Below are 25,484 nucleotides of genomic sequence, written 5' to 3' on the forward strand. Positions count from 1 at the left end.
CATAGTGCTCAGAGCCATTTGAACCATTTGATGCGCAGAGCAATCTGAGCTATAGTGGGTAGTCTCCACGTGACCCGTGTTTACGTTAAGTGATTTTGCTGTTTCCCCTTCGTTTACTCTCACGTCAAATGAAAACAAAACGGATATCCGTGGCCGGGAGCTATCAAGTGAATTAAAACACATTCACATAATTACTAAAGGCTGAAATATGTCATTAGTTTCAGATTTTATTTTATTTCCACCTTTCTGACAGTCAAGCATTAATCGCCTTGCGGAACAATGAAGTTATTTTTGTCTGTTTGCTAAAGAAATTTGACTTTTGCTAATCTTTTCCGCAGAGGCAGTCAATGTATCTGAAACGAAATGTTTAATTCCACAGTGCTGGGTAGTTTCAACTGTTCGCTGCATTTCAAGTGCACGTTTTCATTTTCTAGCACGTATGGCATTATGCCATAATAAAGAACCAAACATGATATAATACAGTACTGGTGCTCCAAGAAAATTTACATCCTGAAAACCACACTTAAAAGCATAATATCAGGTCAAGATCTACTTAATTGGGAATCTGGACATACACATGTGCCCCTTAAGTATGCACTTTAAATGTGCATATTTTGATATGGTTCACGAAATTCCGATGCTCTTGCAGTATCATCTTTCATTGATCTTTTACACGTACGTACATACGGGCTTCCTACGTCATGATATCTACCCAAGCGCGGTGTCGCCTGTTACCTGAGCTCTCTGGCAACTGCTGAAACGAACCTATTTGTAACAGGTCGCGGGAAAATATTACGATTAGTGATTTGAAAAGCGTTACATTCAAAGTAAATATCCTTTTACGTAAGTTGAACTACGTACAAGAATGGACCGTGAATTTCTTAAATCACAAAGCGTTTGACTCTCATTTAAAAATCAGGTGTCTGATGACGACCCATTTAGAAGCATTTCGAATCCTCGAACCCTGAAGATCAGACATTTATGTCATTATTAAAAATTTTACAGACACATTTGTATGATACCTCTTAAAGTGAAATGTGCAAAAAAATCAACAGTATATGCGAAAGCTTAGCTTCTCTTGCAGCTTGAGACCAATATTTTATGTGAAAGCTTTGCTTTTCTTGTAACAACACTATGTATATTAATTTAAACTATTAACTTTCCCTGTTTGGGAAACACTGATGTTGCTATTGGCTGACTACATCACGTGTCCTATGCTCTGAATATCATCTGTCATCGGCTGGCGAGATCACATGACATGAGTTACAAACGGCTTACAAAAGCGCATCGAAATCTCGGTTTCAATGGTTCGGAAAGTAACATGCGGTGTTTGGTAGATTTTGTAATGTATGTTTTCGTAATACGAAAATACGCAGCGTACATGTTGCTGCACATCAAAGATATTTCCAAAACGTGTCTTTTTCTCTGAGTTTCGTTTTCTAAAGTGCCAGGAAATTGTACGCCCGTGTACAAAACCATAACCATTCAAAGGAGTGATAGGGGATAATATACTGTCATCCGGGAGAAAGTGTGTTGTTAACCGGGAAATCCGGGAAAAATCCGGGAATTTTTTTTCCTTGTCCACGTAGACACCCTGATGAAGGAAGGAAAAATATATTGCTATTTAGCATAAAGAAGAAACGTTAAGTTGCTGACAGGGTCAATTAAAAGACAGTTACACAAAGCTTTTGACCGTATCCTTCAGCAGCAAAAGAGGAACAGAGAAACACAACATTCGTACGCAAGCACGCACCACACACACGACCGCCAACTCTGGCAGCTCAAGCCAGAATACAATTATCAAGTGGAATGGCAGCAGCAATCGGGAAGGGGAAATAATGAATGGGTGGGAGGACAGAGGAACATTGTATGGTGGAATGTGCTGGCACTAAAATGCAAATAGGTGCAGTGTCAGGAGGTTGTTGGGCATGGAGGTGGGGAAAATAGAAGCAGAAAGGAGAGGAGTGGGGAAAGATGGGTGGGTGCATTGGCAGAGGGTGGCAAACAAAGAGGCTGGGAGATGAGAATGGGGAGAAGATGATAGGACAAGGGGGTGGAAACTATTGGGAAACAGTGTGGGCACAGTATGTTACTGTAGGTTGAGGCAGAGATAATTACCAGGGTGCTCATGGTGGTGGTGGTGGTGGTGGTGGTGGTGGTGGTGGAGGAGGGGGGGAGGATGCAGGTGGATCAGGTAGTAAAGCAGCCATAGAAATCGAATGTGTCATGTTCAGCTGTAAGTTGTGCTGCAGTGTGGTCTACTTTGCTCTTGGCCTCAGTTTGGTGGTGGCCATTCATTGTGGTGGACTTTTGGTTGTCAGTCATACCAATATAGAAAGCTGTGTAATGTTTGCAGCAGAGCTGGTAAATGACACGGCAACGTTCACAGGTGGCCCCGCCTGTGTGAGTAGGATAAACCTGTGACAGGACTGGAATAGGAAGTCCTGTGTGGATGGATTGCCAGATCTTGTGCCTGGGTCTTCCACAGTGATTCACATTATCATTGCGGCAAGGGGTTGTGATTGGGAATGGCAGAAGGTGGAAAAGGATGTTGTGGAGGTTGGGTGGGCAACAGAACACCACTTTAGAAGGGGTGGGAAGGATCTTTGGTATGATGTCCCTTATTTCAGGGCATGATGACTGATAATCAAAGACCTGGGGAGGGTAATCAAAACCCAGGGAAGGGTGTGGTTCCAGTCTGCGGTGGTACTGCATGACGAATGCGACACTACATTGTGACTGGTTCATGGGAGTGATGGGAGGATGGGGTGTTTGAGGGGAAATGGCATAGGAGATCTATTTGTAGACCAGGCCTGCTGGATAGTGCTTGTGTATGAAGTCCCTGATGAGACCCTCAGCATACTGAGCAAGATTCTTGTCACTGCAGATACGCCATCCCTGGGAAACCAGGCTATATGGGATGGATTTTTTGGTGTGAAAGGGGTGACAGCTATTGAAATGCAGGTAATGTTGGTGGGTTTAATGTGGAAGGAGGTGGAGATAGAGCCTCAAGAGAGAAAGAGGTCAATGTCTAGGAAGGTGGCAAGGTGGATTGAGGAGGACAAAATGAAGCAGATGCGTGAGAAGGTGTTGAGAGTGTGAATGAATGAAGATAGGGTATATTGACTGTGAACCCAGATCATGGACATATAATCAATGTACCTGAACCAGACTAAGGGTTTGGCATTTTTGGAGGTTAGGAAGGTCTCCTCTAGATGGCTCACAAACAAGTTGTCATAGGAGAATGCCAAGTGGCTGCCAGTGGCTGTGCTGCAGATTTGTTTTTATACCTTCCCTGCTAATGGAATGGGCGTGGGTTAGCATAAAGTTAGTAAGGTGTATGAGGAATGAGGTAGTGGGTTTGGAGTCTGAAGGTCATAGGGTAAGATAGTGTTCAATAGCAGTAAGACTGTGGGCATGATGGATGTTGGTGTATAGGGAGGTGGTGTCAACAGTGACAAGTAGCTATCCAGGATATAAAGAGGTGGGGACGGTGGAGAGTTTGTGAAGGAAATGGTTGGTATCTTCGATGTGGGAAGCTAGATTACGGGCAACTGAATGGAGGTGTTGGTTGATGATGGCTGAAATTATCTCAGTGGGGGCACAATAACCAGCCACAATGGACATCCAGGATCCTTGAGTTTGTGGATTTTGGGGAGCATGTAGAGGGTAGGTGTAGTTTTTATGGTTAGTTCACTAAAAATTCCTTTCCCTGACTCCCACTCCTCCTTTCACAATGACCTTCATCTTTTCAGATTCTTCCCGTACCTGGCCCTCACAAACCTGGTACTGCAAAAACTGGTCTCCATGTCACGGGCATACTCTACAAGATACTACTACTGTGCAATTCCTGCTTCATACGTCACATCTCTGAAAGTGAGTCCCTTGCTCTCAAGGAGCATTCCAGACACCACTTCCATAAGTTATCCAACCTGCTAACATACTACTGCTGCCTTGGAGCATCACTATACATCCCCTATCCTACCCACAGTGCTCCTCCTCATCCACCCCTCATAGCTTCCAAACCCTACCCAGCTGACCTTTTGAACTTGCCATATCAGCCAACACTCCCTACCAATACTCCATCAAATTCATAGCTGAAACATTCCAACCTTCCCATGAAAACCCACAGCTCTGCAGAAGTTCCAGTCCTATCCAAGGCCTCACCTTTAGCCCTACATCCAAATTTAACCATGCTGTACTTGTCAAAAACCCACTCGCCTTCTCCCGACCCCTGTAATGGAAGCACTTCTTTGCCGGCAATCTCTCCAGCCAAAACCAACCTAATTCCAACATTGAACCCAGCCTCTCCCAGTTCATACTACCATCCAACCGTGATCCTTATCTCCTCCCACCCAACTACTCACTGGTCACCTTCCTTACCTCCAACTTAGCCTCACCATCCTTCCCCCCAAGTCCCTTCCTTTTCAGCAGAAGAAAGAACAACCACACATAACCTCAAAACAAATGCTACCTAATCATACTACCTGCAGACAAAGCTTCTACCACTGTTGTTGTGAATCTCAGTGACTACCTGGGAGAAGGCCTATGCCAGTTATCTTATTTCTCAGTCTATAAACTCCACCAGAGTGATCCCATCCCAGAAATCGTACACAACGTCCAGTCCCTGCTTAAAGCCCAGGGACCTTCCCAGAATGTCTCCCCTGAATCCATTTCCCTCCTCACCCCTATGACACCCCACACACCCACCTTCTACATGCTCCCGAAAATCCACAAACCCAGCAATTCTGGACACCCTGTTGTGGTTGGTTATTGTGCCCCCACTGAAAGAATTTCGGTCCTCATTGACCAACACCTCCAATCAAATGCCTGTAATCTAGCCTCCCATATCAAAGATACCAACCACTTCCTTCACCAACTCTCCATCATGCTCACCACTGTACCTCCTGGTTCCCTACTCATCACTGTTGACATCACCTCCCTATACACCAACGTCCATTATGCCCATGGTCTTACCGCTATTGAACACTACTTTCCCAATGTCCTTCAGACTCCAAACCCACTACCTCCCTCATACAGCGTACTAACTTTATTCTAACCCACAACTACTCTTTTGAAGGGAAGGTATACAAACAAATCCACGACACAACCACGCTCTCTCAATGGCACCCCCCTATGCCAACTTGTTAATGGGTCATCTAGAGGAGACCTTCCTAGCCTCCCTAAATGCCTAACCCTTAGTCCGGATCAGGTTCATTGATGATATGTTCATGATCTGGACTTAGGGCCAAGATACCCTATCTTCATTCCTCAGCATTGCGACATGTTCTGGAAATCAGAGTGTGTCAGGGAATTGCAAACGTATCAGGGAAATAGCAGGAAAATTTGAAAGAAACACTGGAAAAATCTCATTTCTGTCTCAGTAGATGAAATGCGCCGTTGCTGACTGGGTGCAGCTGAGTATGTGCACTGCTTCCCTACTCCCTCATTCTTACTGCTTCTCCCCTTCCTAGCATTCCACTCAGCTTGCAGTCAGTGCTGCCACCACTACTTGCTGCTAGCCTAGCAGCTGCCGACAAGAGGCAGGGAGGCGTGAGGAGTGGTTTGTTTGGATCTGATTCTCAGAGACTGTTGACACAGTGGCTGGAGACGGCGGTCATGTGTGCATGATGTGAAAGTGTGTGTGTTCTCATTTTCTGACAGAGGCTATGGACGAAAATTTAGTTGTGAGAGTGTGATTGATTGTCTTTTTTGTGTACCTGTCTGTGGCTCAGTGCTCATCTTCACAGTGAGTTGTTACCTATCCTCATTAGTATTGATTCTCAGATTATTCGCACAAGTTATCTGTTGCATGGATTGATCACCACGGGCTCATTTCATCAACAAGGCGTCTGTGACACGTGAAGAGCTGGCCAGGAGTGGACTTCAACGCCAGGCCAAAATTGCAGGCCATTTGTGTGGGTATCCCTAATGGATCGGGCCTGCCGATCTGAAGCTGTCGTTTCCCACTAATGTACAGTTCCTGCCTGCCAGATGTAGTCTCACTGATCTGCCCACAGGCCGGGTCTGTTTGCGTGTGATATAATGCGGTGGATTTTTGTGGTTTATCCTTGGACCCAGGACTGCTGTGCTCCTCGGCAGGCCAGAGGCCACAGATGATAGATTTTAGGAGTTGTGACTGTCTCACTGCAAGAACATTGTACAGTGTGACATTTTATAGACTTTTATTCATTCTAGCACGTTTTGGCACTTTGAAAGTAGTTCATATTTTAGAAAGTATGGACGATAAGAAGAAAAGAAGAAAAGAATTATGGCAGTTGTTGGCAGTTTGTACGCTATGTACTCATATATTTCTTGAAAGAAAAATCGCACAATACCTGTAAAAAGAAATGATTGTGTGGCATTGATGCCTGGGAGACTCCATGTGGTGAAGTTTGGCTGCCAGGTTTCAAGTCTTCATTCAGGTGATGCCACATTAGTCAACTTGCATGTCGGTAATCATGAATTGATGATGAGGACAACATAACACCCAGTCCACGAGTGAAAATCTAACCCAGCCAACAATCGAGCCGGCAAACATGTTACCACTCAGCTCAGCAGGCGGACACAAAATGCCTCTAAAATACACACATCAAAAAAGTTTTGCATCACCTCGGTTCCTATAGTTCTGGAACCTGTACAGAAAATTGGAATAGAGATCAACATAAACATCATTTCCACTCTTTTTTTATTGGTCAGGAAAACCACACATTGCATCTTGTACCACCATACAGCGAGACCTTCAGAGGTGGTGGTCCAGATTGCTGTACACACTTTTGCTACCCAGTAGTGCATCCACTTGCATTGATGCATGCCTGTATTCATCATGGCATACTATCCACAAGTTCATCAAGGCACTATTGGTCCAGATTGTCCCACGCCTCAGTGGCGATTTGGCGTAGATCCCTCAGAATGGTCATGTTGTCCATAAACAGCCCTTTTCAATCTATCCCAGGCATGTTCAAGAGGGTTCAGTCTGTAGAACATGCTGGCCACTCTAGTCGAGCGATGTCATTATCCTGAAGGAAGTCACAAAATGTGAACGATGGGGCCGTGAATTGTTGTCCTCGCCAATATGCTGCCGCTATGGTTGCAGTATCGGTCAGAGGACGGCATTCATGTATCATACAGCTGTTACGGTGACTTCCATGACCACCAGTGGCATATGTCGGCCCCACATGATGCTGCCCCAACACAGCAGGGAACCTTCACCTTGCTGCACTCGCTCGACAGTGTGTCTAAGGCATTCAGCCTGACCGGGTTGCCTCCAAACACATCTTCGACGATTGTCTGGTTGAAGGCATATGTGACACTCATCGGTGAAGAGAACGTGATGCCAATCCTGAGCAGTCCATTCGGCATGTTGTTGGGTCCATCTGTACCATGCTACATGGTTTCATTGTTGCAAAGATGGACTTCACCATGAATGTCAGGAGTGAAGTTACACATCATGCAGCCTATTGTGCACAGTTTGAGTAGGAATACAATGCCCTGTGGCTGAACAAAAAGCATTATTCAACATGTTGGTGTTGCTGTCAGTATTCCTCAGAGCCATAATCCATAGGTAGCGGTCATCCACTGCAGTAGTACCCCTCGGGCGGCCTGAGCGAAGCATGTCATCAAAGTTCCTGTCTCTCTGTATCTCCTCCATGTCCGAACAACATTGCTTTGGTTCACTCTGAGACGTCTGGACACTTCCCTTGTTGAGAGCCCTTCCTGGCACAAAGCAACAATGCTGACATGATCAAACCTTGGTATTGACAATCAAGGAATGGTTGAACTACAGAGAACACTAGCTGTGTACCTCCTTCTTGGTGGAATGACTGGAACTGATCTGCTGTCGAATCCTCTCCGTCTAATAGGTGCTGCTCATGCATGGTTGTTTACATCTTTTGGTGGGTTAAGTGACGTCTCTCAACAGTCAAAGGGACAGTGTCTATTATACATTATCCACAGCCAACATCTATCTTCAGGAGTTTTGGGAACTGGGGTGATACCTTTTTTGATGTGTGTAGTTGACGCTACTCAGTGGGTAATAACAGATAGTAATGAACATAGTAGAACCAACATTTTATTGGTGGTGACCTATGGTGTTGGTTTACACAACTCTTCCCTGCCTTATACACTTTCTTCAAGAGGCCTACTTTTTTCTGAGATGATTTCTGAAATCAGTGAAGGTATTTCCAATCTGTCTTGCTACTCCAAGGAAATGCCTATTTTTGTCTCAAATGTTTTTTTGTTTTATTGAATTGAAATAACATCAGTGGTCTTAATGAAACACACATACCATTTGGCTTGCTTTCTCCATGTAAAAACAGTTTATTACAAAAGATGTTAATGTTAGTACTTAAGATTTTTCCGCACACATTTAGAAACACAGAAGTCCCCATATTTTTTTGTCAACTTAAATCTTTATTCACCTTTGAGGTCTCAAAATTTGTCATAGAAAAATGCTAAAACTTGTCTGGAAAACAGGGAAATATCAGGGAATTTCACTTGGGAAAACTTGTGGTAACCCTATTCCTTCACACCCTCAAAACCTTCTCTCCCATCTGCTTCATGTTGTTCTTCTCAGTCGAGTGTGCCACCTTCCTAAACATTGACCTCTCCCTCTCTGATGGCTCCATCTCCTCTTCCGTCTGCATTAAACCTGCATTTCAACAGCTGTATACCTTTCACACCAAAAAATCCATCCCATACAGCCTGGCTAGCTGGGGTATGGCATATCTGCAGTGAGAACAACTCCCTTGCTCAATATGCTGAGGGTCTCAGCAAGGCCTTCACAAACAGGCACTATCCCCCAGATCTAGTACACAAACATATCTCCCATGCCATTTCCCCTCACAACCCCAATCCTCTCACCACTCCCATGAACCGGCCACAAAGTAGTGCCCCGTTCGTCACACACTACAACCCCAGACTGGAACAACTGGAACTGCGCCGCTCCCAATCACTACACTTCCAGTCCTGTCGCAGGTTTATCCTACTCCATTAGAGGCGGAGCCACCTGTGAAAGCAGCCATGTCATTTACCAGCTCCACTGCAACCACCACACAGCTTTGTGTGTTGGTATGACTGCCAACCAGCTGTCCACCAGGATGAAGAGCCACCACCAAACTGACCAAGAGTAAAGTAGACCACACTGTGGCACAACATTCAGCTGAGCATAACATGCTCGATTTCAATAGCTGCTTCACTACCCAATCCATCTGGATCCTCCTCTCCACTATCAGCTTTTCTCAACTGCACAGATGGGAGTTATCCTCCACTCCCGTAATTATCCCGACCTCACACTGTCCAGCCAACAGTTTCCACACCCTCATTCTATCATCTCCTCCCCATTCTCATCTCCCACCCTGTTTACTTGTAGCCCTGTGCCAGTGCATCTGCCCGTCTTTGCCCGCTCCTCTCCTTTTCGTTCCTTTTTTCCCCCACATTTCTGCCCCACAACCTCCTGATGCTGTGCCTATTTGCTTTCTAGTCCCTGTACACTCCATTAGACAGCATTCCTCTGATTTCCCACCTGTACACTACTATCACTGCCCCTTCCCTGCTCCCTCCAGATTGCTGCTGCCATCCCACATGATAACTGCATTTTGGCCTGAGCTGCCGGTCATGCGTGCTTGGTGTGCTGGCTGGAGTGTATGAATGTTGTGTGTTTCTCTTGTTTCTCTTTTGCTGCTGAAGAGTGCGGTCAAAAGCTTTGTGTAAGTGCCTTTTAATTGTGCCTGTTTGCAACTTAGTTTTGTTCTTTAGGTAATTGACATTTTAATTTCCACATGTGGTGGTAATATTTGTTGATTGTGTACCATGTCTATATTTCCAGAACACAAACATTGCTTAATGTAATGAACATCTGCTTCCATGACAGACTGGAACTGCTCTAGAGGTACCATCTCACAACTTTTTGTAGCACATTTTGAACAGAGGACCATGGAATGTTCAGCTGCTGTGACAGCTGGTGCACTTCTTGAAGATCACACATTCAGCATTCTCATCCATGTCAACGGTAACTTCTTCAGTAGTCTGTGGCATAGTTGTCAGTCAGCCTTACCAGGAGCATTTCCCAAATCGCTAGTTGATTCTGACTTCCAAATCATGTTCTTCAACTCCGAACCGGAAAGAGGACATTTCCATATTCATTTAATGTGTCTATATTTGCCTGGTGCTGCTGCAGCACTGTTGCTGTTGTTTTGGTGAAACAGTATTATGACTAAAGCCCTGCCCACCTTATCCAGACCCATGCCGACTGTCTGCAGTTGTAATGCACACTGATACTTATGTTTCAGCCCCATGTCATCGTACCAGTACCAGTGCCTAATGGCAATTCATTACATGATCATCACTAACAATGCAAATACTGCAGACACAGTGTGAACATCATTTCGATAAAGTTGGGTGCTTACGGTAAATAGTTTTCCATCTACCCTGCCTCAAGTAGTGAAAGTTTACTTACAACCATACTGTAGTATAGAAAATAACTGAAGGAAGTACACCCACTATAAGACGAACTAAATGACACTTTTATTCAAAGACAACATAATTGGGTTTGAAGCTTGTTATCAACGGAAAGGTGAAGTACTCGCACAGGTATGGAGAGCTTCGAAAAATAAAACGATTCGAATGATCTCTACAATACGTACTGCCGTCTTGACTGACATTCAAAGAAAATGAAGAAAAACCAATTACACAATTTAAAAAAAAACCTGAAAGTGTATTAGACTACAACAAATACATGAAAGGAGTGGATCGGGCAGACCAATATTTGAGCTATTACCCTATATACAGAAAAACTATAAAATGGTCAAAATAGGTTTTCATGTACCTCTTTAATTGCTCAGTATTTAATGCATTCCGTACATGACAGTATTTCAATACAGACCACAAGAATCTCCGATTTCATGATTTTTTATTGAAAGTATCTGATTTGTGGATAAAAGACCATGTACCCCTTCTGAGCAAAACTTGGGGGTTGTCACTGCATCGCATACGTCTCATCATGATCTGGGTGACAGACTTTCTAGTCACATAAAGCAACACCAGCTAATACTTATTTCTGAAACGAAAAAAAAAAAAGGCTAAAATTAAGAGAACATACAAGAAATACACAAGGTCCATGGACGAGGGCGTGGGCTGCAACACTCTTCACTGGAATGCGATTCTTCTTGTCACATGATGTTGTTGTAAGTTCAACGTTTTCTATGGTTTTGTAGACTGTTGTGCGGGTACGACGATACCTCCGGTAGGGCATGTTGGCATCGTTCAATGCAGTTGCCTGTGCAGCAGCAAGACACAGACTGAGCGTAGCGCGAGAGTGCGCTCACTTATATACTGTGCAAGGACTTTGACCTTAGATAAGGGACTTAGCATTTTCGCAGTGGCCAGCAGAACGTTATCCCGGACGCGCACACTAGTTGTTCTAGGTGTGCGCGTCCCCGCTGGCGCGCCGCCAAGGCCAAGCAATAAGAGTGTTTACATAACAAAACTGTTGCATCCTTGAGTCTCTGGTTCTAGATGTACCCTTGTCTGCTTAGTGGCTGATGCTACAGATCTTTATTTATGGAAATATAAAGTACAATCAGCTACAAATTTTACATATTCACATACACCTTTACCTTTAACCCAAATAAATACAGACTCATTTTGATTAATTTTTCTTTTGCTACGAGTATACAAGACAAGTGGAGAGGTTTTATGTTTTTGCTACGAGTATACAATATAAGTGGAGAGGTTGTGTTGCAGCCCATGCCCTCGTCGATGGACCTTGTGTATTTCTTGGATGTTCTCTTAATTTTAGCTTGGATATAAACGACACTTTCTCACATGGAAATTGATGGTTCACCGTTGCCGTAGTAAGAGGTGGTAGCGGAGTTTCTAGTGTACCTGGTCTTGAAAGTTTTAGTGATAGAGATGTAATTGCCTATCGTACTTGTCATATGTTTGAAATTGGTAGTAAAGATTTTGGTAAATCAGCATGTGACTCAACCTCTCCACTTGTATTGTATACTCGTAGCAAAAACAAAATAAAGGAGAACAACAAACTTAATGTTCAAGTCTTGTGGAGTTGCGTTACATCTTGGAAACTGTTTTGCTGCATATCATACGAAAGAGAAATACTAAGTACCAAAGACAATGCAAATAAAGAAGTATATGAAACAAACAAATTTTGTATTTATTTACGTCTGTATATCTTCAGAATTTTATGAAAGTAGGGGAACAGGGTTGTGAACTTATGAGAACTAATGATGAGATTAGTAAAACTTAACGATTTATAATCTCCCGATAATGTCAAGAACGGCTGACAACAAGCCAAGTAATCCGAGTTAGCGCTGCCGGTGCCAAGCGAGTACATTTGTACAAGACGTGGACGACAAAGTGTTAATAGCGTTTTTGATCACCATAGACAGCGATACATGTTCTACAATATGCTACCATGCTGGCCCCAAGGTTGGTAAGGTGTTCTTGTGATAAAGGATTCCATTCTTCCACCAACATGGTTGACAGTTGTTGGATGGTCTTTGGTGCATGTGGATGTGCTGCTGTGTGTCTCCCGAAAGCTTCCCATATGTGCTCAATGGGATTTAAGTCTGTTCACTGAATATCCTCTCGTTCCAAGGGCTGCTCTACCTGCAATTTTTGATGCTGTCTCGTATTGTCATCTATAAAAAAATTCCGGTTTGAATGCTGCCATGAAAAGACGAACACAAGAAAGGAGCACAGTGTCACAATAATATTGATTAATGAGTGTGCCTTGTTCAAAGATATGGAGATCAGTGCTTCCATGCAACATTATGCCTCCCAACACCATAACACCTGTATGTATGTCAATATGTGACCACATCAAAGAGTGCAGATGGAGCAACTCTTGGAATGGTAGGATATTTGGTGAATGGACTGGCCTGTCTGTTTCCCTCCAATGTAAACCCCATCGAACACATGTGAGATACACTGGGGAGACACACTGCAGCTCATCCACATGCACCAATGTTCATGCAGGAGTTGTCAACCATGCTGATGAAGGAATGGAATGCCCTACCACCAGAACTCCTTACTAATCTTGTGGCCAGCATGGTAGCATATTATAGAGCATGCATTGCTGTCCTTATCACATACGATGTTAAGGCCCAAGTCCTGCCTTTTGTAACGTGCAGGGGATTATCATGAATCACAGTGACTTCAATGTAATTATTGTCTTTAAATAAAAGTGTCATTTTATTCATAACATTGTGTATTTCTTTCAGTTATCTTCTGTACTATATTATGGTAGTTCTTTCTGTCGATGTTCAGTGTTTCATTGAGCTATGATACACCAGTGTAGATATAGATGTGGGTTTGTGGAAAGCTGGAGTGTACACGATACCATGCCAGTGTAGCAAAGCATACACTGGTCAGACTATACACACATTGCATGAAACATGAAGCCGCCTTTACCTTTCACAGCCTAGCAAGTCATCTGTAGCTGAGTATTGTATCTCCACTGGACATTCTGTGGATTGTTCTGGTATGGAAATCTTGGCCACAGCAAGATCCTTCTGGGATTCAGTTATTATGGACTCTGTGAAAAAATGTTTGATGGAAGATATTATCAATTTTAGTGGTGGCTTTCAACTGGATAAGTCACAAGACTTCATGATTTATTTAATATCTTCAGAAAGAACAAATAGTTATGCACAGTGATATGTATAGTTACAGTTAATTTTGTTATTTTGATACCTGAGTTTTAACTCCATATGCCCAAAATATCACAGGGGATATACATGCAATGTCACCGTTACTTGTGCATCTGCATGCCTCAGATGAATCAATATTTGACAGAGGCCACTAAACTCGACAGAGGGCACTCATACAGTGCTAACGTATGCATGTGTGCCTGCATGTAAGTGTTGGCTTTAACTCTGTTACTTGTACCAGCAATTTTCAGTGTAAAGCATTAATCTTTGGCTGAAATATTGTGGCAAGATGTTGACACCTGTCATCTGAAACAGAGAAACCTCGTGGAAAATTGTCAGAGAATGTTTTACTGAGATGATAATACTAACTGGGGAAGAGAAGTGGGTAGAGACCTCCAAGTTAAGTTAACAAAAAATGTTGAAATGTGATTTACTGTTTGCAGCACATTTGGTGTATTACATCATAAGACGTATAAGTGAATTATACATATTAGTATGTGCATTCTGGACAGCTAATTTGTTCCAGTGTTCTTAAATATTTTTGAACAGCGTTTCATTATAAGATTTGCTTAAAATACAAAGAATAGTTCATTTTAACCTCTTTTTTATTTTTTATTTTATATATTTATCCATTTTTAGTATGTCAGCAAATTGTATCTTCCTTGTGTGTTTTTGTAATGAGGATTATGCAGATGAATGCTTTAAACTCCCATTTTCATCTGTTTACAATGGCTCCCCACCCACTCCCCCCTACCACTTCCAGCATGACACTCTTCATTTCTGACCAGTAATTTTCACATTGATAAATTTAAAGTAATTAGTTACCACCTTGAGACTAAAATTTTCATGTGGAAGTTATCTCATTAAACTATTCTTTATGTATATCTAGGGTGTGATAATTATTCATGAAGTTTATCCCGATGGAGCAGCAGCGAAAGATGGACGACTCAAGCCTGGTGACCAAATTTTGGAGGTTAATAGTGAAGACTTTCGGAATATAACACATAGTAAGGCTTTAGCTGCTCTTAGGCAAACACCTGCTAAGGTAATAATCTATTATCATGGTTCATCTGTACACAAAAATGTCTTCCCTGCAAAAATCTCTGAACAATTATTATTTTCAGGTTAAAATGGTAGTATTTAGAGATGAAGCATCAACTAAAGAAGACGATATATTTGATGTGATGGAGGTTGAACTTACAAAAAAGCCTGGTAAGGGACTGGGACTTAGTATTGTTGGAAGGAAAAATGGACATGGTGTCTTTATCTCAGACGTTGTAAGTATTATTCAAACTGTCATTTTGCTACTGATGTACCTTATAAGAAATTAAAAGAATAACAAAAATTTCCACAAAAACAGCTTACATCAGGATGATGACTGTAGAAAAAAGTAAAACATACAACTTGAGTTTGAAAAGGTAAATTTATTGTTAAGCAATGGACAGTCCAGGATAGAATAATGACAGTATCGTGAAAAAGGATAGATCGTTATTCACCATGTACTGGAAATGTCGAGCCACAGACAGGTCCAACAAAAAGACTGCTAAACAAGTGAGGTTTCAGCCAAAAGACCTTCGTGTAGAGTAAACAACACAAAAATTCCTATGAACACAATGCGCGCACACTTGACCACTGTGTCTGGCCGCTGAGGCCAGGCTATGAGAAACTGCACATGATGGGAGAAGTAATCTGAGTGGTGGGGGTAAGAAGAAAGCTGGGCGGGGAAGACGAAGGATAGCAGTGCAGGAGTGGGGGATGATAAATATACCAAGGGTCTCACTGAAGCCTTCACAGACTGAAATTACCCTCCCAACCTTGTACAGAAACAGAGCTCCCATGTCTTATCTCTCTAGTCACCCACACCTCCTGAAGACTCACCATCCAGCAGCAAAGGAGCCTTCCTCTTTTGTCTCAGTACCGCTTAGGACTGGAGCAACTGAATCACATTGTCTGCCAGGGTTTCAACTACATCTCATTGTGCCCTGAAATGTGTATCCTACCCACAATCCTTCTCACACCTCCCACAGTGGTATTCCACTGCCGACCAGATGTACACTCTTTGACATAAAACTCGACTGGCGGCCGGCCGCTTCAGAGGCTAAGTCCGCGCCGATCGCGACATGGGACAGAAAAACTGGCCAACTCGCTAATTCTCTAAGTCCGGTTATCTGCACAATCTGGCAACACTGTAGACTGCGGCACTTCCTGGAGGAAAACTTGTCCCAAGATAGAGAGACTCTAGGCTGATTACGCCTGTGGTCTAGCGGTAGCGTGCGTTGTTTCTGTTCATAATGTCAGTGGATCGAGAGCAGCTGGCATAAAATATTTTTATAGCCTCTTCTGTCTGAATGCTGAAGACGTGAATGTAATGGTAGCGCAGATTCAATCTATTTCGCTTTGTGACACACCGATATCAAAATTTTATCTAGTAACGATTTTACGGCAGATTTCCTGCAGACTGTCCTCCTCTGGACGCCGTATGCGGCAAAGCTCCGGGATCCATTTGCTGGCTACTGGCAGCGGCCGTGGCGACAGCAGCGGCGCTGCACTCCCCCGTTCTTTATCGAAAGCGCCTGCTACCGCTCATCGCTTTTGATGATTTAAAACGCTTTATTATTAAATGTTGCTCCACAGAAAATTTCTACAATTTCCATTCACGCTCAAAAGCAACGGAGACAGACGCCCTGATTAGTAGGCGGGTAATCGGCAAGAGCTGAGTATAGCCCGAAATTAATTTTATAGACTGGGACGAAATTAAACCACCTCACTACATTCGATGAATTTATAAATGCTTCATACCTCGTTTCTTTTCCTTTCAAACTTAATTATTTGTGCAACTTTTGGCCAATGTTTGGATGTTTTCGTCAAGCCAGAGTGAGCGTCTGTGGTGTAAAGTGTATTACATTTCTTGTTTCATTCCTTGTGGTAAGTCTATGCGATAAACTGTGTGAATACCTTGCAATGCATGCTCTGTAGCAGTGCAGGCACACTGCACATTTGGAGTTCCATGTATGGGTTCATGAAGTATTTATTGTTGATCGGAAGTGATAGTTAAGGTCATCAGATTTAAACCAGAAAAATTTGTCGTTTTGAAGGTTTCAGAGAACGGAAAGGAATTGCTAACGCCGGTGTTAGAAAACGTCTACAGTTAAATGCTATTGCAAAAATTTAGAAGATGGGAACTATATTAATGAACATGTGCACTTCATAAACAACCTTCTGACATGTTAGACCTATATGACGAACAAAGCTCAAATTTATATCGTTGACAGTCGGTTTGAATCTTTTCAGGAGCTATTTTACAGTGAAGCACCTTGGAATTTGCAAAGCAGAAATCCATGATATTAACTTAATTTACTAAGTCGAAATCGGACGAAGATTGATGTTTAAAGGCATTCTTCAGATTTCGCATAAGAAATTTTTACTAGCAGTTTGCAACTCCATTAGTTAAAATGGAAAATAAAAGGTTGTAGTCAGCGGCTTCTACCGTGATTCGAACTTATAGTACAAGCACTGCAACGCACAAGGGAACCTCTGAGCTAACGACACACTGGCGGCCAGAGGCGGACTATAGTCACTGCGATGTTGCCTGAGCCTCAAAACGCAACCTTAAACACACAAACAGAGGAGGTGGAGATTACTGTTTTAACGTCCCGTCGACAACGATGTCATTAGAGACGGAGCACAAGCTCGGATTAGGGAAGGATGGGGAAGGAAATCGGCCGTGCCCTTCCTAAGGAACCATCCCGGCATTTGCCTGAAGCGATTTAGGGAAATCATTGAAAACCTAAATCAGGATGGCCGGGCGCGGGATTGCACCGTCGTCCTCCCGAATGCACACACAAACAGGTGTTACTTATGTGAAGAACGCCATTCTTGGAGTCCAGAAATTAAATATACTTTCTAATTGTGTCATCTTGCAGTGGATTATATCGTACGAGTCTTCGATGTGGAAAACGAATGTCAAGTGAATTTAGCGAGGTAACGCCGACCTACACCCGGAAGTAAATGCACTATCAGAGTGTTGACAAATACTGGCTACGACGCTGCCATTTCTCGGCTCTCTGACGAGGCAGCTCTTCAGCGAAATGCTTGCCGCGATTCTCCGATACGGTTCTTCAGAGTGGAGACGCGCGCGCACGTTTGGTTTTTATGCGGCGTTCTCCCCTTATGGTTTCTGACGCCGCCTTGTGGGCTATGTATACATATGAGACATTCAATTATCATTAATCCAGAATGATACAAGTTTCAGCTTCCGGCGTGGAAGAAGGCTGTTGACGCCGACATTATATCATTTCAACGTAGGGAAAGCAAAACGGATCATTCAATGTTTCTCATTCAACATAAAGCATGTGAGATAAACTTCCGTAACGTTCATAATCATCTAAAATACAAACGAAGTAAAAATACACCGGAAGCTTATTCGAATTGAATATAATGTAAGATACCAAACACTTTGCACCTCGAAGACGAATTTGTCCACTTGCAATCGTTTGCAGCATGCACATAGAATGTCATGATTACCACGAGAATGAAGAAATATGTTGGTAAGGATGGAAGCAAGAAGAGACGCAGTCAACAAATATTCTATTCCTCATGGCATTCATTTCATTTGACACGTAAGAAGAGGTAAAGCGGGAATTTACTTTCGTTAACATGAAAGATATGCCGCACTTATTGATAACGAGGAAGTCTGCGTCTTCATACGTTTCCTCCTTGAAATCTGTATGCTCTATGATATACTAAGTAGCCCGATCATTGTTTCAGTAATGTTACCCTCTTGTTTGACCCCGTAACGATGAACAGATTCCAAATGCATGTCTCTGCGTGAAAGTAGCTGTTCGAACCCTTCCTGGGTTGTTTTTTGTGTTTTATTGCTTGGAATTCCTGAAGCAGACCACTGTGCCTTCCCCCCTCGTGGGTTAGGTCTCAAAACTAAACCGCTTTGTATCCAATGGCATAATTTATTCATACAGCATCAGCATAAGACTCTTGTGAGTGAGAGAATGACAATAACAATCGTAACAAGAACAAGCAAATAATGAATGATGTTTATTCCAACGCAGAACGAGAATGGCTTTAAATATAAAAATCTATATCTATATCCATATCTATTGATCTTTGAGTTGGCACAATGCAAATATATTCTTAGCATTTAGTTACTGAATTTAGTTCTGGATGTTTGCAGAGAAAAGGAAAAGTCGGTACTTCTCGCTAGTGTAATATAATGTGAACCAGCAACTACCCTTTCCTTAGAACACGACTCAAGCAGGTCCTCAAGTAGGCACTGCTGCATTCTGTTCCCTGACATTGCTCTGATGACGGTTAATGCAGATAGTTCCGATTATGAAATACAAAACGTATTGCAGGTTAGTTCCTAGGATAGTAACATTAAATTTGCGTTGTAGACGGCACATGAACGTGACGACTATCCATATTACTCATCAATATAAAAAGACAATATTTTGGGAATTTAGCAGGATTACTCAAAATGAATTCTGAAATTGGGTGACTGACCGCACAGGTGCTAAACGTCGTCAAGAGTATACGATGTCCTAATTGCATTAGGAATATGAAGATCGTCTTCGACAGCTCGCAACTTTCACATTGCTATCTCCACCCTACTCCAGACAGCTCTCGGCGGAGTTGCACTACGTTGCCGATGTTATGGAAGGCCTTCAAACCGACAACAGACCACATATTGAAAAATACAAGCGAATTCTCTTGCAGCGTAAGCTTATTGTAACTAATCTAAAAATTATTGGAGAGGAACATTGTCCTATTCAAAAAAAGTAAAATGTTACACACTGTTGACGTCAAACGGACATTATCTATGTCCTGTCTTGTGTCCTACTCATCTATAATATCAAGTGTACTATGAAAATGATTATATATAATGGATTATAAGGTAATGCATTGATACCAGATGGTGGGGGCCGGCCGAAGTGGCCGTGCGGTTCTAGGCGCTTCAGTCTGGAACCGCGTGACCGCTACGGTCGCAGGTTCGAATCCTGCCTCGAGCATGGATGTGTGTAATGTCCTTAGGTTAGTTAGGTTTTAGTAGTTCTAAGTTCTAGGGGACTGATGACCTTAGAAGTTAGGTCCCATAGTGCTCAGAGCCATTTGAACTACTTAACACAAAATGACATTAAAAATTTAAGTTATTCACGAGCAGCTAGTTGAGAATATGTATGAACATTAAATGACACGACGAACCGTCTTGTTCTGCACATGGATTCAAACCCAGCTCATGCAGACTAAGCAAAGATTTCGTGACTGACGGAAACTAACAGTCATTCCTGATTAGGCATACAGAGGGTGATATACCTCGATTTTAGACAGTATCAGTTAGCAAATATCAACTTTAAATTGCATAACGCAAACATTTTTAACAGACGCGAATTCCTACCCAGCATCTATTGTCCCTGTTAATGAACTACGAGAGATGTTAAATATTGCTTCTTCACAAGTAACTTACTTGAAATGCCGTGAGGTAAAGCTGTGTGTTGGACACGGATTCGAACCCGGAACCTAATCGGATTGCTATCGAAGCACAGTCAAATGTGACATATTGGAATTTCGCGGCAGTAACTAGATGTTTTAACTGAAATGACGAGACGAAACATTAATTTTATCCTTCTCAGGACTCCAACCCGGCACCTATCGCTGTTATATTCTAGAGAAAACTAACGTTAAATATGGGTTTGTTGCACCAGCAGTGACATGTGAGCATGTTTGAACTAGAAATAATATGACGAAGAGTTCAGCGCTCACTGGGAATAGAGCCCCACACATGTCGTTGTTGACTACACACAAAGAGACGTCAGCTACCGAATTTTTCTCCACCAGCTGCTGAGAATAGCATCTTGAACTTACAGTCATCTCGCAAATAGTTCTGTGTCTCACTGGGAGTTAAAAACGTCAGATATCGTTAGTGTTGACAGCGAATGAAAATACATTAAAAATCAAAATTATTATCCACCAGCAGATAGGTGTTCTCATGCTAGAGCTTGATAATACATAATTAAATCTTTAGTGTCGGGCCAGGATTCGATCCCATTCACGCATAATGTGTGAAGGTGTTGAGGAATCTGCAGTTTTGAACAAACAACAAATTGTAGCCGAGCTGTATTGCCACGAAGGGATCAAATTCCGCGTTAAGGGCAGTCTGAGTTGCACTCCCAGTTCAGAACCAATTTTATCGACATACAGAAGCTCAAATAAAAGATGGAATAAGTGTCCTGTGACCATACATAGCGTTTGTGTCGTCACTTGAAATAAATAACTAGTATAAGATAGGTTACTGGTGATAGAGTTTCTACATGTCGCCACTCCAGACTTTATTGTGGTTCAACCTACCGTCTACTTGGTAAAGAAGGAATATCATATTTAATGTGAATTTTCAGACCACGCAGCCATTATATCTCCTTCACTTGGTGTAGCCAGGAGAGAATGGAATCTGTCTCTCCCTATCTAAAATCATTGACAGAAGTGGGAATCGAACCCAGACCATAGGTATAACAACCTACCATCCGTCCAACAGACCACGAAATCCTCTTCTCTGCGAGTCATTTTTCTATCGTAACGCAGTTGCGCCACACTGGATGAGAATTCTGACACACAGGCTCCCTGTAGTAATTTGCAGCATGTTCAGTAAATTCCTTTACTTGGTTGACCGAATCACCATGAACTAGCTGCCTCGGCTACCCAGTGCATACATTCGACTATTTTGTAATCACAGAAATAAAATCACGTTACTGCCACCTACACACAACTGCCAACATTGTAGGATGCAGAAGTTTAAATAGGAAGTGTTCCTTTCCACTTGAGCTATTCTATTGTGCTATCTGTTACTAGAAAACGCCGTTCACACCAAAAGAAAAGCTGTAACTGTTTGTCTATCAGAAGTCAAGACCTGGCCATATGCATAATCTCACAGTGCTGTGGAATCCAAAAGTTCTGGAGGAATAGTTGCCGAGCTCTGGAGCTGTTGTAGCTCCGTGTCAGCTTGTAGCATAGATAAGATGTCGCGAGTTCGAATACATTCAGTGCTACATTTTTTAAAACGCAATTCTGCTCTCTGCTGAAGTTATCAATCTAGTGGAACTTTGAACATAATTCCCTTCACTTCTCAACCCAAAGTAGTCGCATGTGGAAAAAGGACTAACTACTGTGACAGTTTGTTCTATTCAGGTTTGATAGACAGCAGGCAGCAGATGCATCTCGAAGATGTGCAGGGAGAGCGCATCGTGCTATAATATGTCAGAAAAGTATTTTCTACATTAGCCGTCGTGTGGTAGTGATATTTTATTCTTCTTCAAACTTTGATTGACAGCTTTAACTCAGAACAAATTTTCTACATGCATGTAATCAATAAACTGCATGTGCATTGTCAGACTGTCATAGGTAACATCAGGGAATTCACATATATCGTTGATGATAAATTTCTCTCTCATGTTTACTATTGTTTTAACAACACTAAAGGAAACCTTACAAAAATTGTGCACTGTATTATAAGAAATGAAATAAAACTAACCATGATAACCTTACGACGAAAGTATCTGTACACAAGCATGCCTCTATCGACACGAATTAGTAAAATACTACTCACTTAGATTTTGATTGGGTCTGTGTTTAATTGGTATGCTGTGTCATACTCAAGAGGTATGCAAATGTGGCATTTCATAAATATAGTTACGTATTCCTAGAAACCCAAAATTCGCTTAGCAGCAGCGGAAAGAGGCGTTACCTGTTGTGCAGCATTGTAAGTTTTTCAACATTGCACTATGAGCTGAAAGCATTTTCTTGCGATTTCCTTATTGATGTTTGATCTGACTGCTTGTAGCTCTTTCACAGAAGGGATAAAAACGTTTCAGTCAGTGAGACTGGAACTGCGAACCGTAACAGACGCTGTTTCACAGGTCAGCACGTTACCACAGAGCTGGCGAGGAGGTATGGGTCTCAGCTTCCTATTACGACGGCAATAGTAACTAGAACTCGTAAACCGCTATTTAAAGGTCGAGATTAGTTGTGATTTCCACCTGCAATGACTTTCCTGGGCTGAAAACCGTAAATTTTCAATCTTTTGTTACCCTTCAAGCTATAATAACTCAGATTATTCAATGGAAATGACAGGTAAAATCAAGTGAACTTTGAGGCTTAATTCCATGCACACCAGGAAGTAACTCGTCGATCACAGAGTTGCCAAACATACGTTGCCTTGTTGCCAAATCACAGTTACAGTACCAGCAGGAAGAAGACGAACTGATGTGATCCTACAGCAGTCTGGGAAGTGACCATAGCTGGTGTCTCCAAGTCGCGGCTGCTACGGCCTGGAATACGTAATGCGTCTGATTCGCTTTCTGTAACTAGGTTTAGGGACTGGAGCGTAGTTACTAATAATACTCAGAACTGACTGCAAACTGAGCATCATAAATCAGTAACTCTCATTGTTGTTTTTATATTTCTTTCGTAAGTGCACTCAAAACTAAGAAGGTCATTCACAGGCGTTTCCGTGCCTCGCCGATAGTCGAGCACAACATACAAATAAAAATAAAAAAGAATATGTGTGTGTGTGTGTGTGTGTGTGTGAGAGAGAGAGAGAGAGAGAGAGAGAGAGAGAAATAAAAAGCAATGAGAGAGAGTGTAAAAAATTGTTGTAAAGAAATTGAATCATGGTATTTAAAGAAATCTTTCATTAAAATGACACGTTCCACATCATTACGAAATGTCGTATTCATGATCTATGGAACAAGAGTTAATCTAATGTAATCTAATCTAATCTAATCACATCATATTGATGATTAGCCATGAAGAGTCATGAATTACCGAAAGTTTTGCCAATACCAGTAACCAAATCTAAACTTGAAAATAAAAGACGACAATTTTTGTAATAAACCGTGACTCCTATCAAGACCCTTTCATCCCTGTTATCTAACCATGAAAGATGTCTGTAATACCTCCATTCTGAAGTAACAAAGTGTGCATGCATTTAAAGATGAAGTGCATGATGTGAAGTTCTGTGACGGAGATACGAACCCAACACGTAATCCGATTGTTAACTAAGAAAAATCAAATGTTACGTATCGGTTTTTCTTACGAGCCGCTAGGTGTCTGAATCTAAAATAAGGATACAAACTTTTGTGCCTAAGCGACAATCGAACTGCACACCTACCGTGCATCCACGAATATAGCTTAAGTATCAGTTGCTTACTCATGAACAATTAGATGTGTGTGTGTTTGACCAGAAATAACGACACCTGTTGCGATTGTTGGCAACACATGAACAGACATTGAAATTGCGCGTTAATTTTCACTAGCAGGTGGGTGTGCACTTGATAAAGCTAGAAATGAAATTATGAATATTTTTGTACTGGATCAGGTTTCAGACCCACATACTTACCTTTGGAGGAGACCTAGAGAAGATTGCAGTCTTGGGAAAAGGAACGAAATGACTGAACTATACTGTTCCGAGAGATTCAGATCCTCGAAAGAGGAGATACGAATTCGAATCACAGTCCAGCACCAAATTTTTAAACGTCTCTAGTTCAATCAAGTACAAGTAAAATAAGAGCCCTGTCCCTTTAAATGGCTATCGGTTCATCAAATAAAATAAAATTTTCTAATGTAAGTAAGCTTACTGGCGACTATATTTCTTTTTACCATGACTTCCGCTGTGTCATTTCCCAACGTAAACCGGCTCTGCCCAGTTGGTAATGAAGGAACATGATGTTTAATGCGGATTCTGGATTATAACGTCGTTCTCTTGAGGTTACCAGAGGTAAAATAAATCTGTTTGTGCCTCTTAAAAGTAAATGCCTGAACCCACGCATTGCACCTGTGATAGCTCGTTCCACCAGACCATTGTGGCCACATTACCCAGCCCCAGGAGTGTGCTGTAACGGATGATGTGCTTAGCTTACAAAATTAGTCACGGTGGAAAAAATGCGAGTCTATTAAATGGTCAAGTAGAAGCAAGCTTCTGACGCAGAGATTATGCTATTCCCATGTCAGCAGGATGTAAAGCCTCTTCTAGGCATCATAGGCTGGATGTGAAGCCATTTTGATTTTTCACAAATTCAGCAAATTTCTTAGTTCGAGAACATCCACTGTGAAGTGTGAAGTTGCCGGATAATTCGATTATTACTGTTATTATTACTATCATTTTATTCATACCGCTGATGGAACACGACCGTAGTCTTGAGGTAAAACGCGAGACCAGCTAATATGACGTCTGGCGACCGAAAGCACATATCGACAAAACTTTTTTCGCCCCTTTCCTCTCGGTGCTGAAGCTATGAGTGTAATTCAAGCGAATCTACAATATCATATTAGCTGGTCTCGCGTTTAACCTCAAGACTACGGTCGTGTTCCATCAGCGGTATGAATAAAATGATAGTAATAATAACAGTAATAATCGAATTATCCGGCAACTTCACACTTCACAGTGGATTTTCTCGAACTAAGAAATTTGCTGAATTTGTGAAAAATCAAAATGGCTTCACATCCAGCCTATGATGCCTAGAAGAGGCTTTACATCCTGCTGACATGGGAATAGCATAATCTCTGTGTCAGAAGCTTGCTTCTACTTGACCATTTAATAGACTCGCATTTTTTCCACCGTGACTAATTTTGTAAGCTAAGCACATCATCCGTTACAGCACACTCCTGGGGCTGGGTAATGTGGCCACAATGGTCTGGTGGAACGAGCTATCACAGGTGCAATGCGTGGGTTCAGGCATTTACTTTTAAGAGGCACAAACAGATTTATTTTACCTCTGGTAACCTCAAGAGAATCCGCATTAAACATCACGT

The 25,484-nt window shown here is 42.2% G+C and overlaps 1 protein-coding gene across 1 annotated transcript in view; it reads left to right on the plus strand.

Annotated features, from left to right (window-relative positions):
- The window catches only part of LOC126188636 (multiple PDZ domain protein), a 1,242,986-nt gene that overhangs the window by 1,124,196 nt on the left and 93,306 nt on the right, over positions 1-25,484 (plus strand). Inside the window, exons 21-22 of the mRNA XM_049930237.1 lie at positions 14,560-14,715; positions 14,795-14,947. Coding sequence (XP_049786194.1) covers positions 14,560-14,715; positions 14,795-14,947 — 309 coding nt within the window. The remainder of the gene's footprint in view (positions 1-14,559; positions 14,716-14,794; positions 14,948-25,484) is intronic.

This window comes from Schistocerca cancellata, chromosome 5, assembly GCF_023864275.1.
Source record: "Schistocerca cancellata isolate TAMUIC-IGC-003103 chromosome 5, iqSchCanc2.1, whole genome shotgun sequence".
Taxonomy (NCBI): Eukaryota; Metazoa; Arthropoda; class Insecta; order Orthoptera; family Acrididae; genus Schistocerca; species Schistocerca cancellata.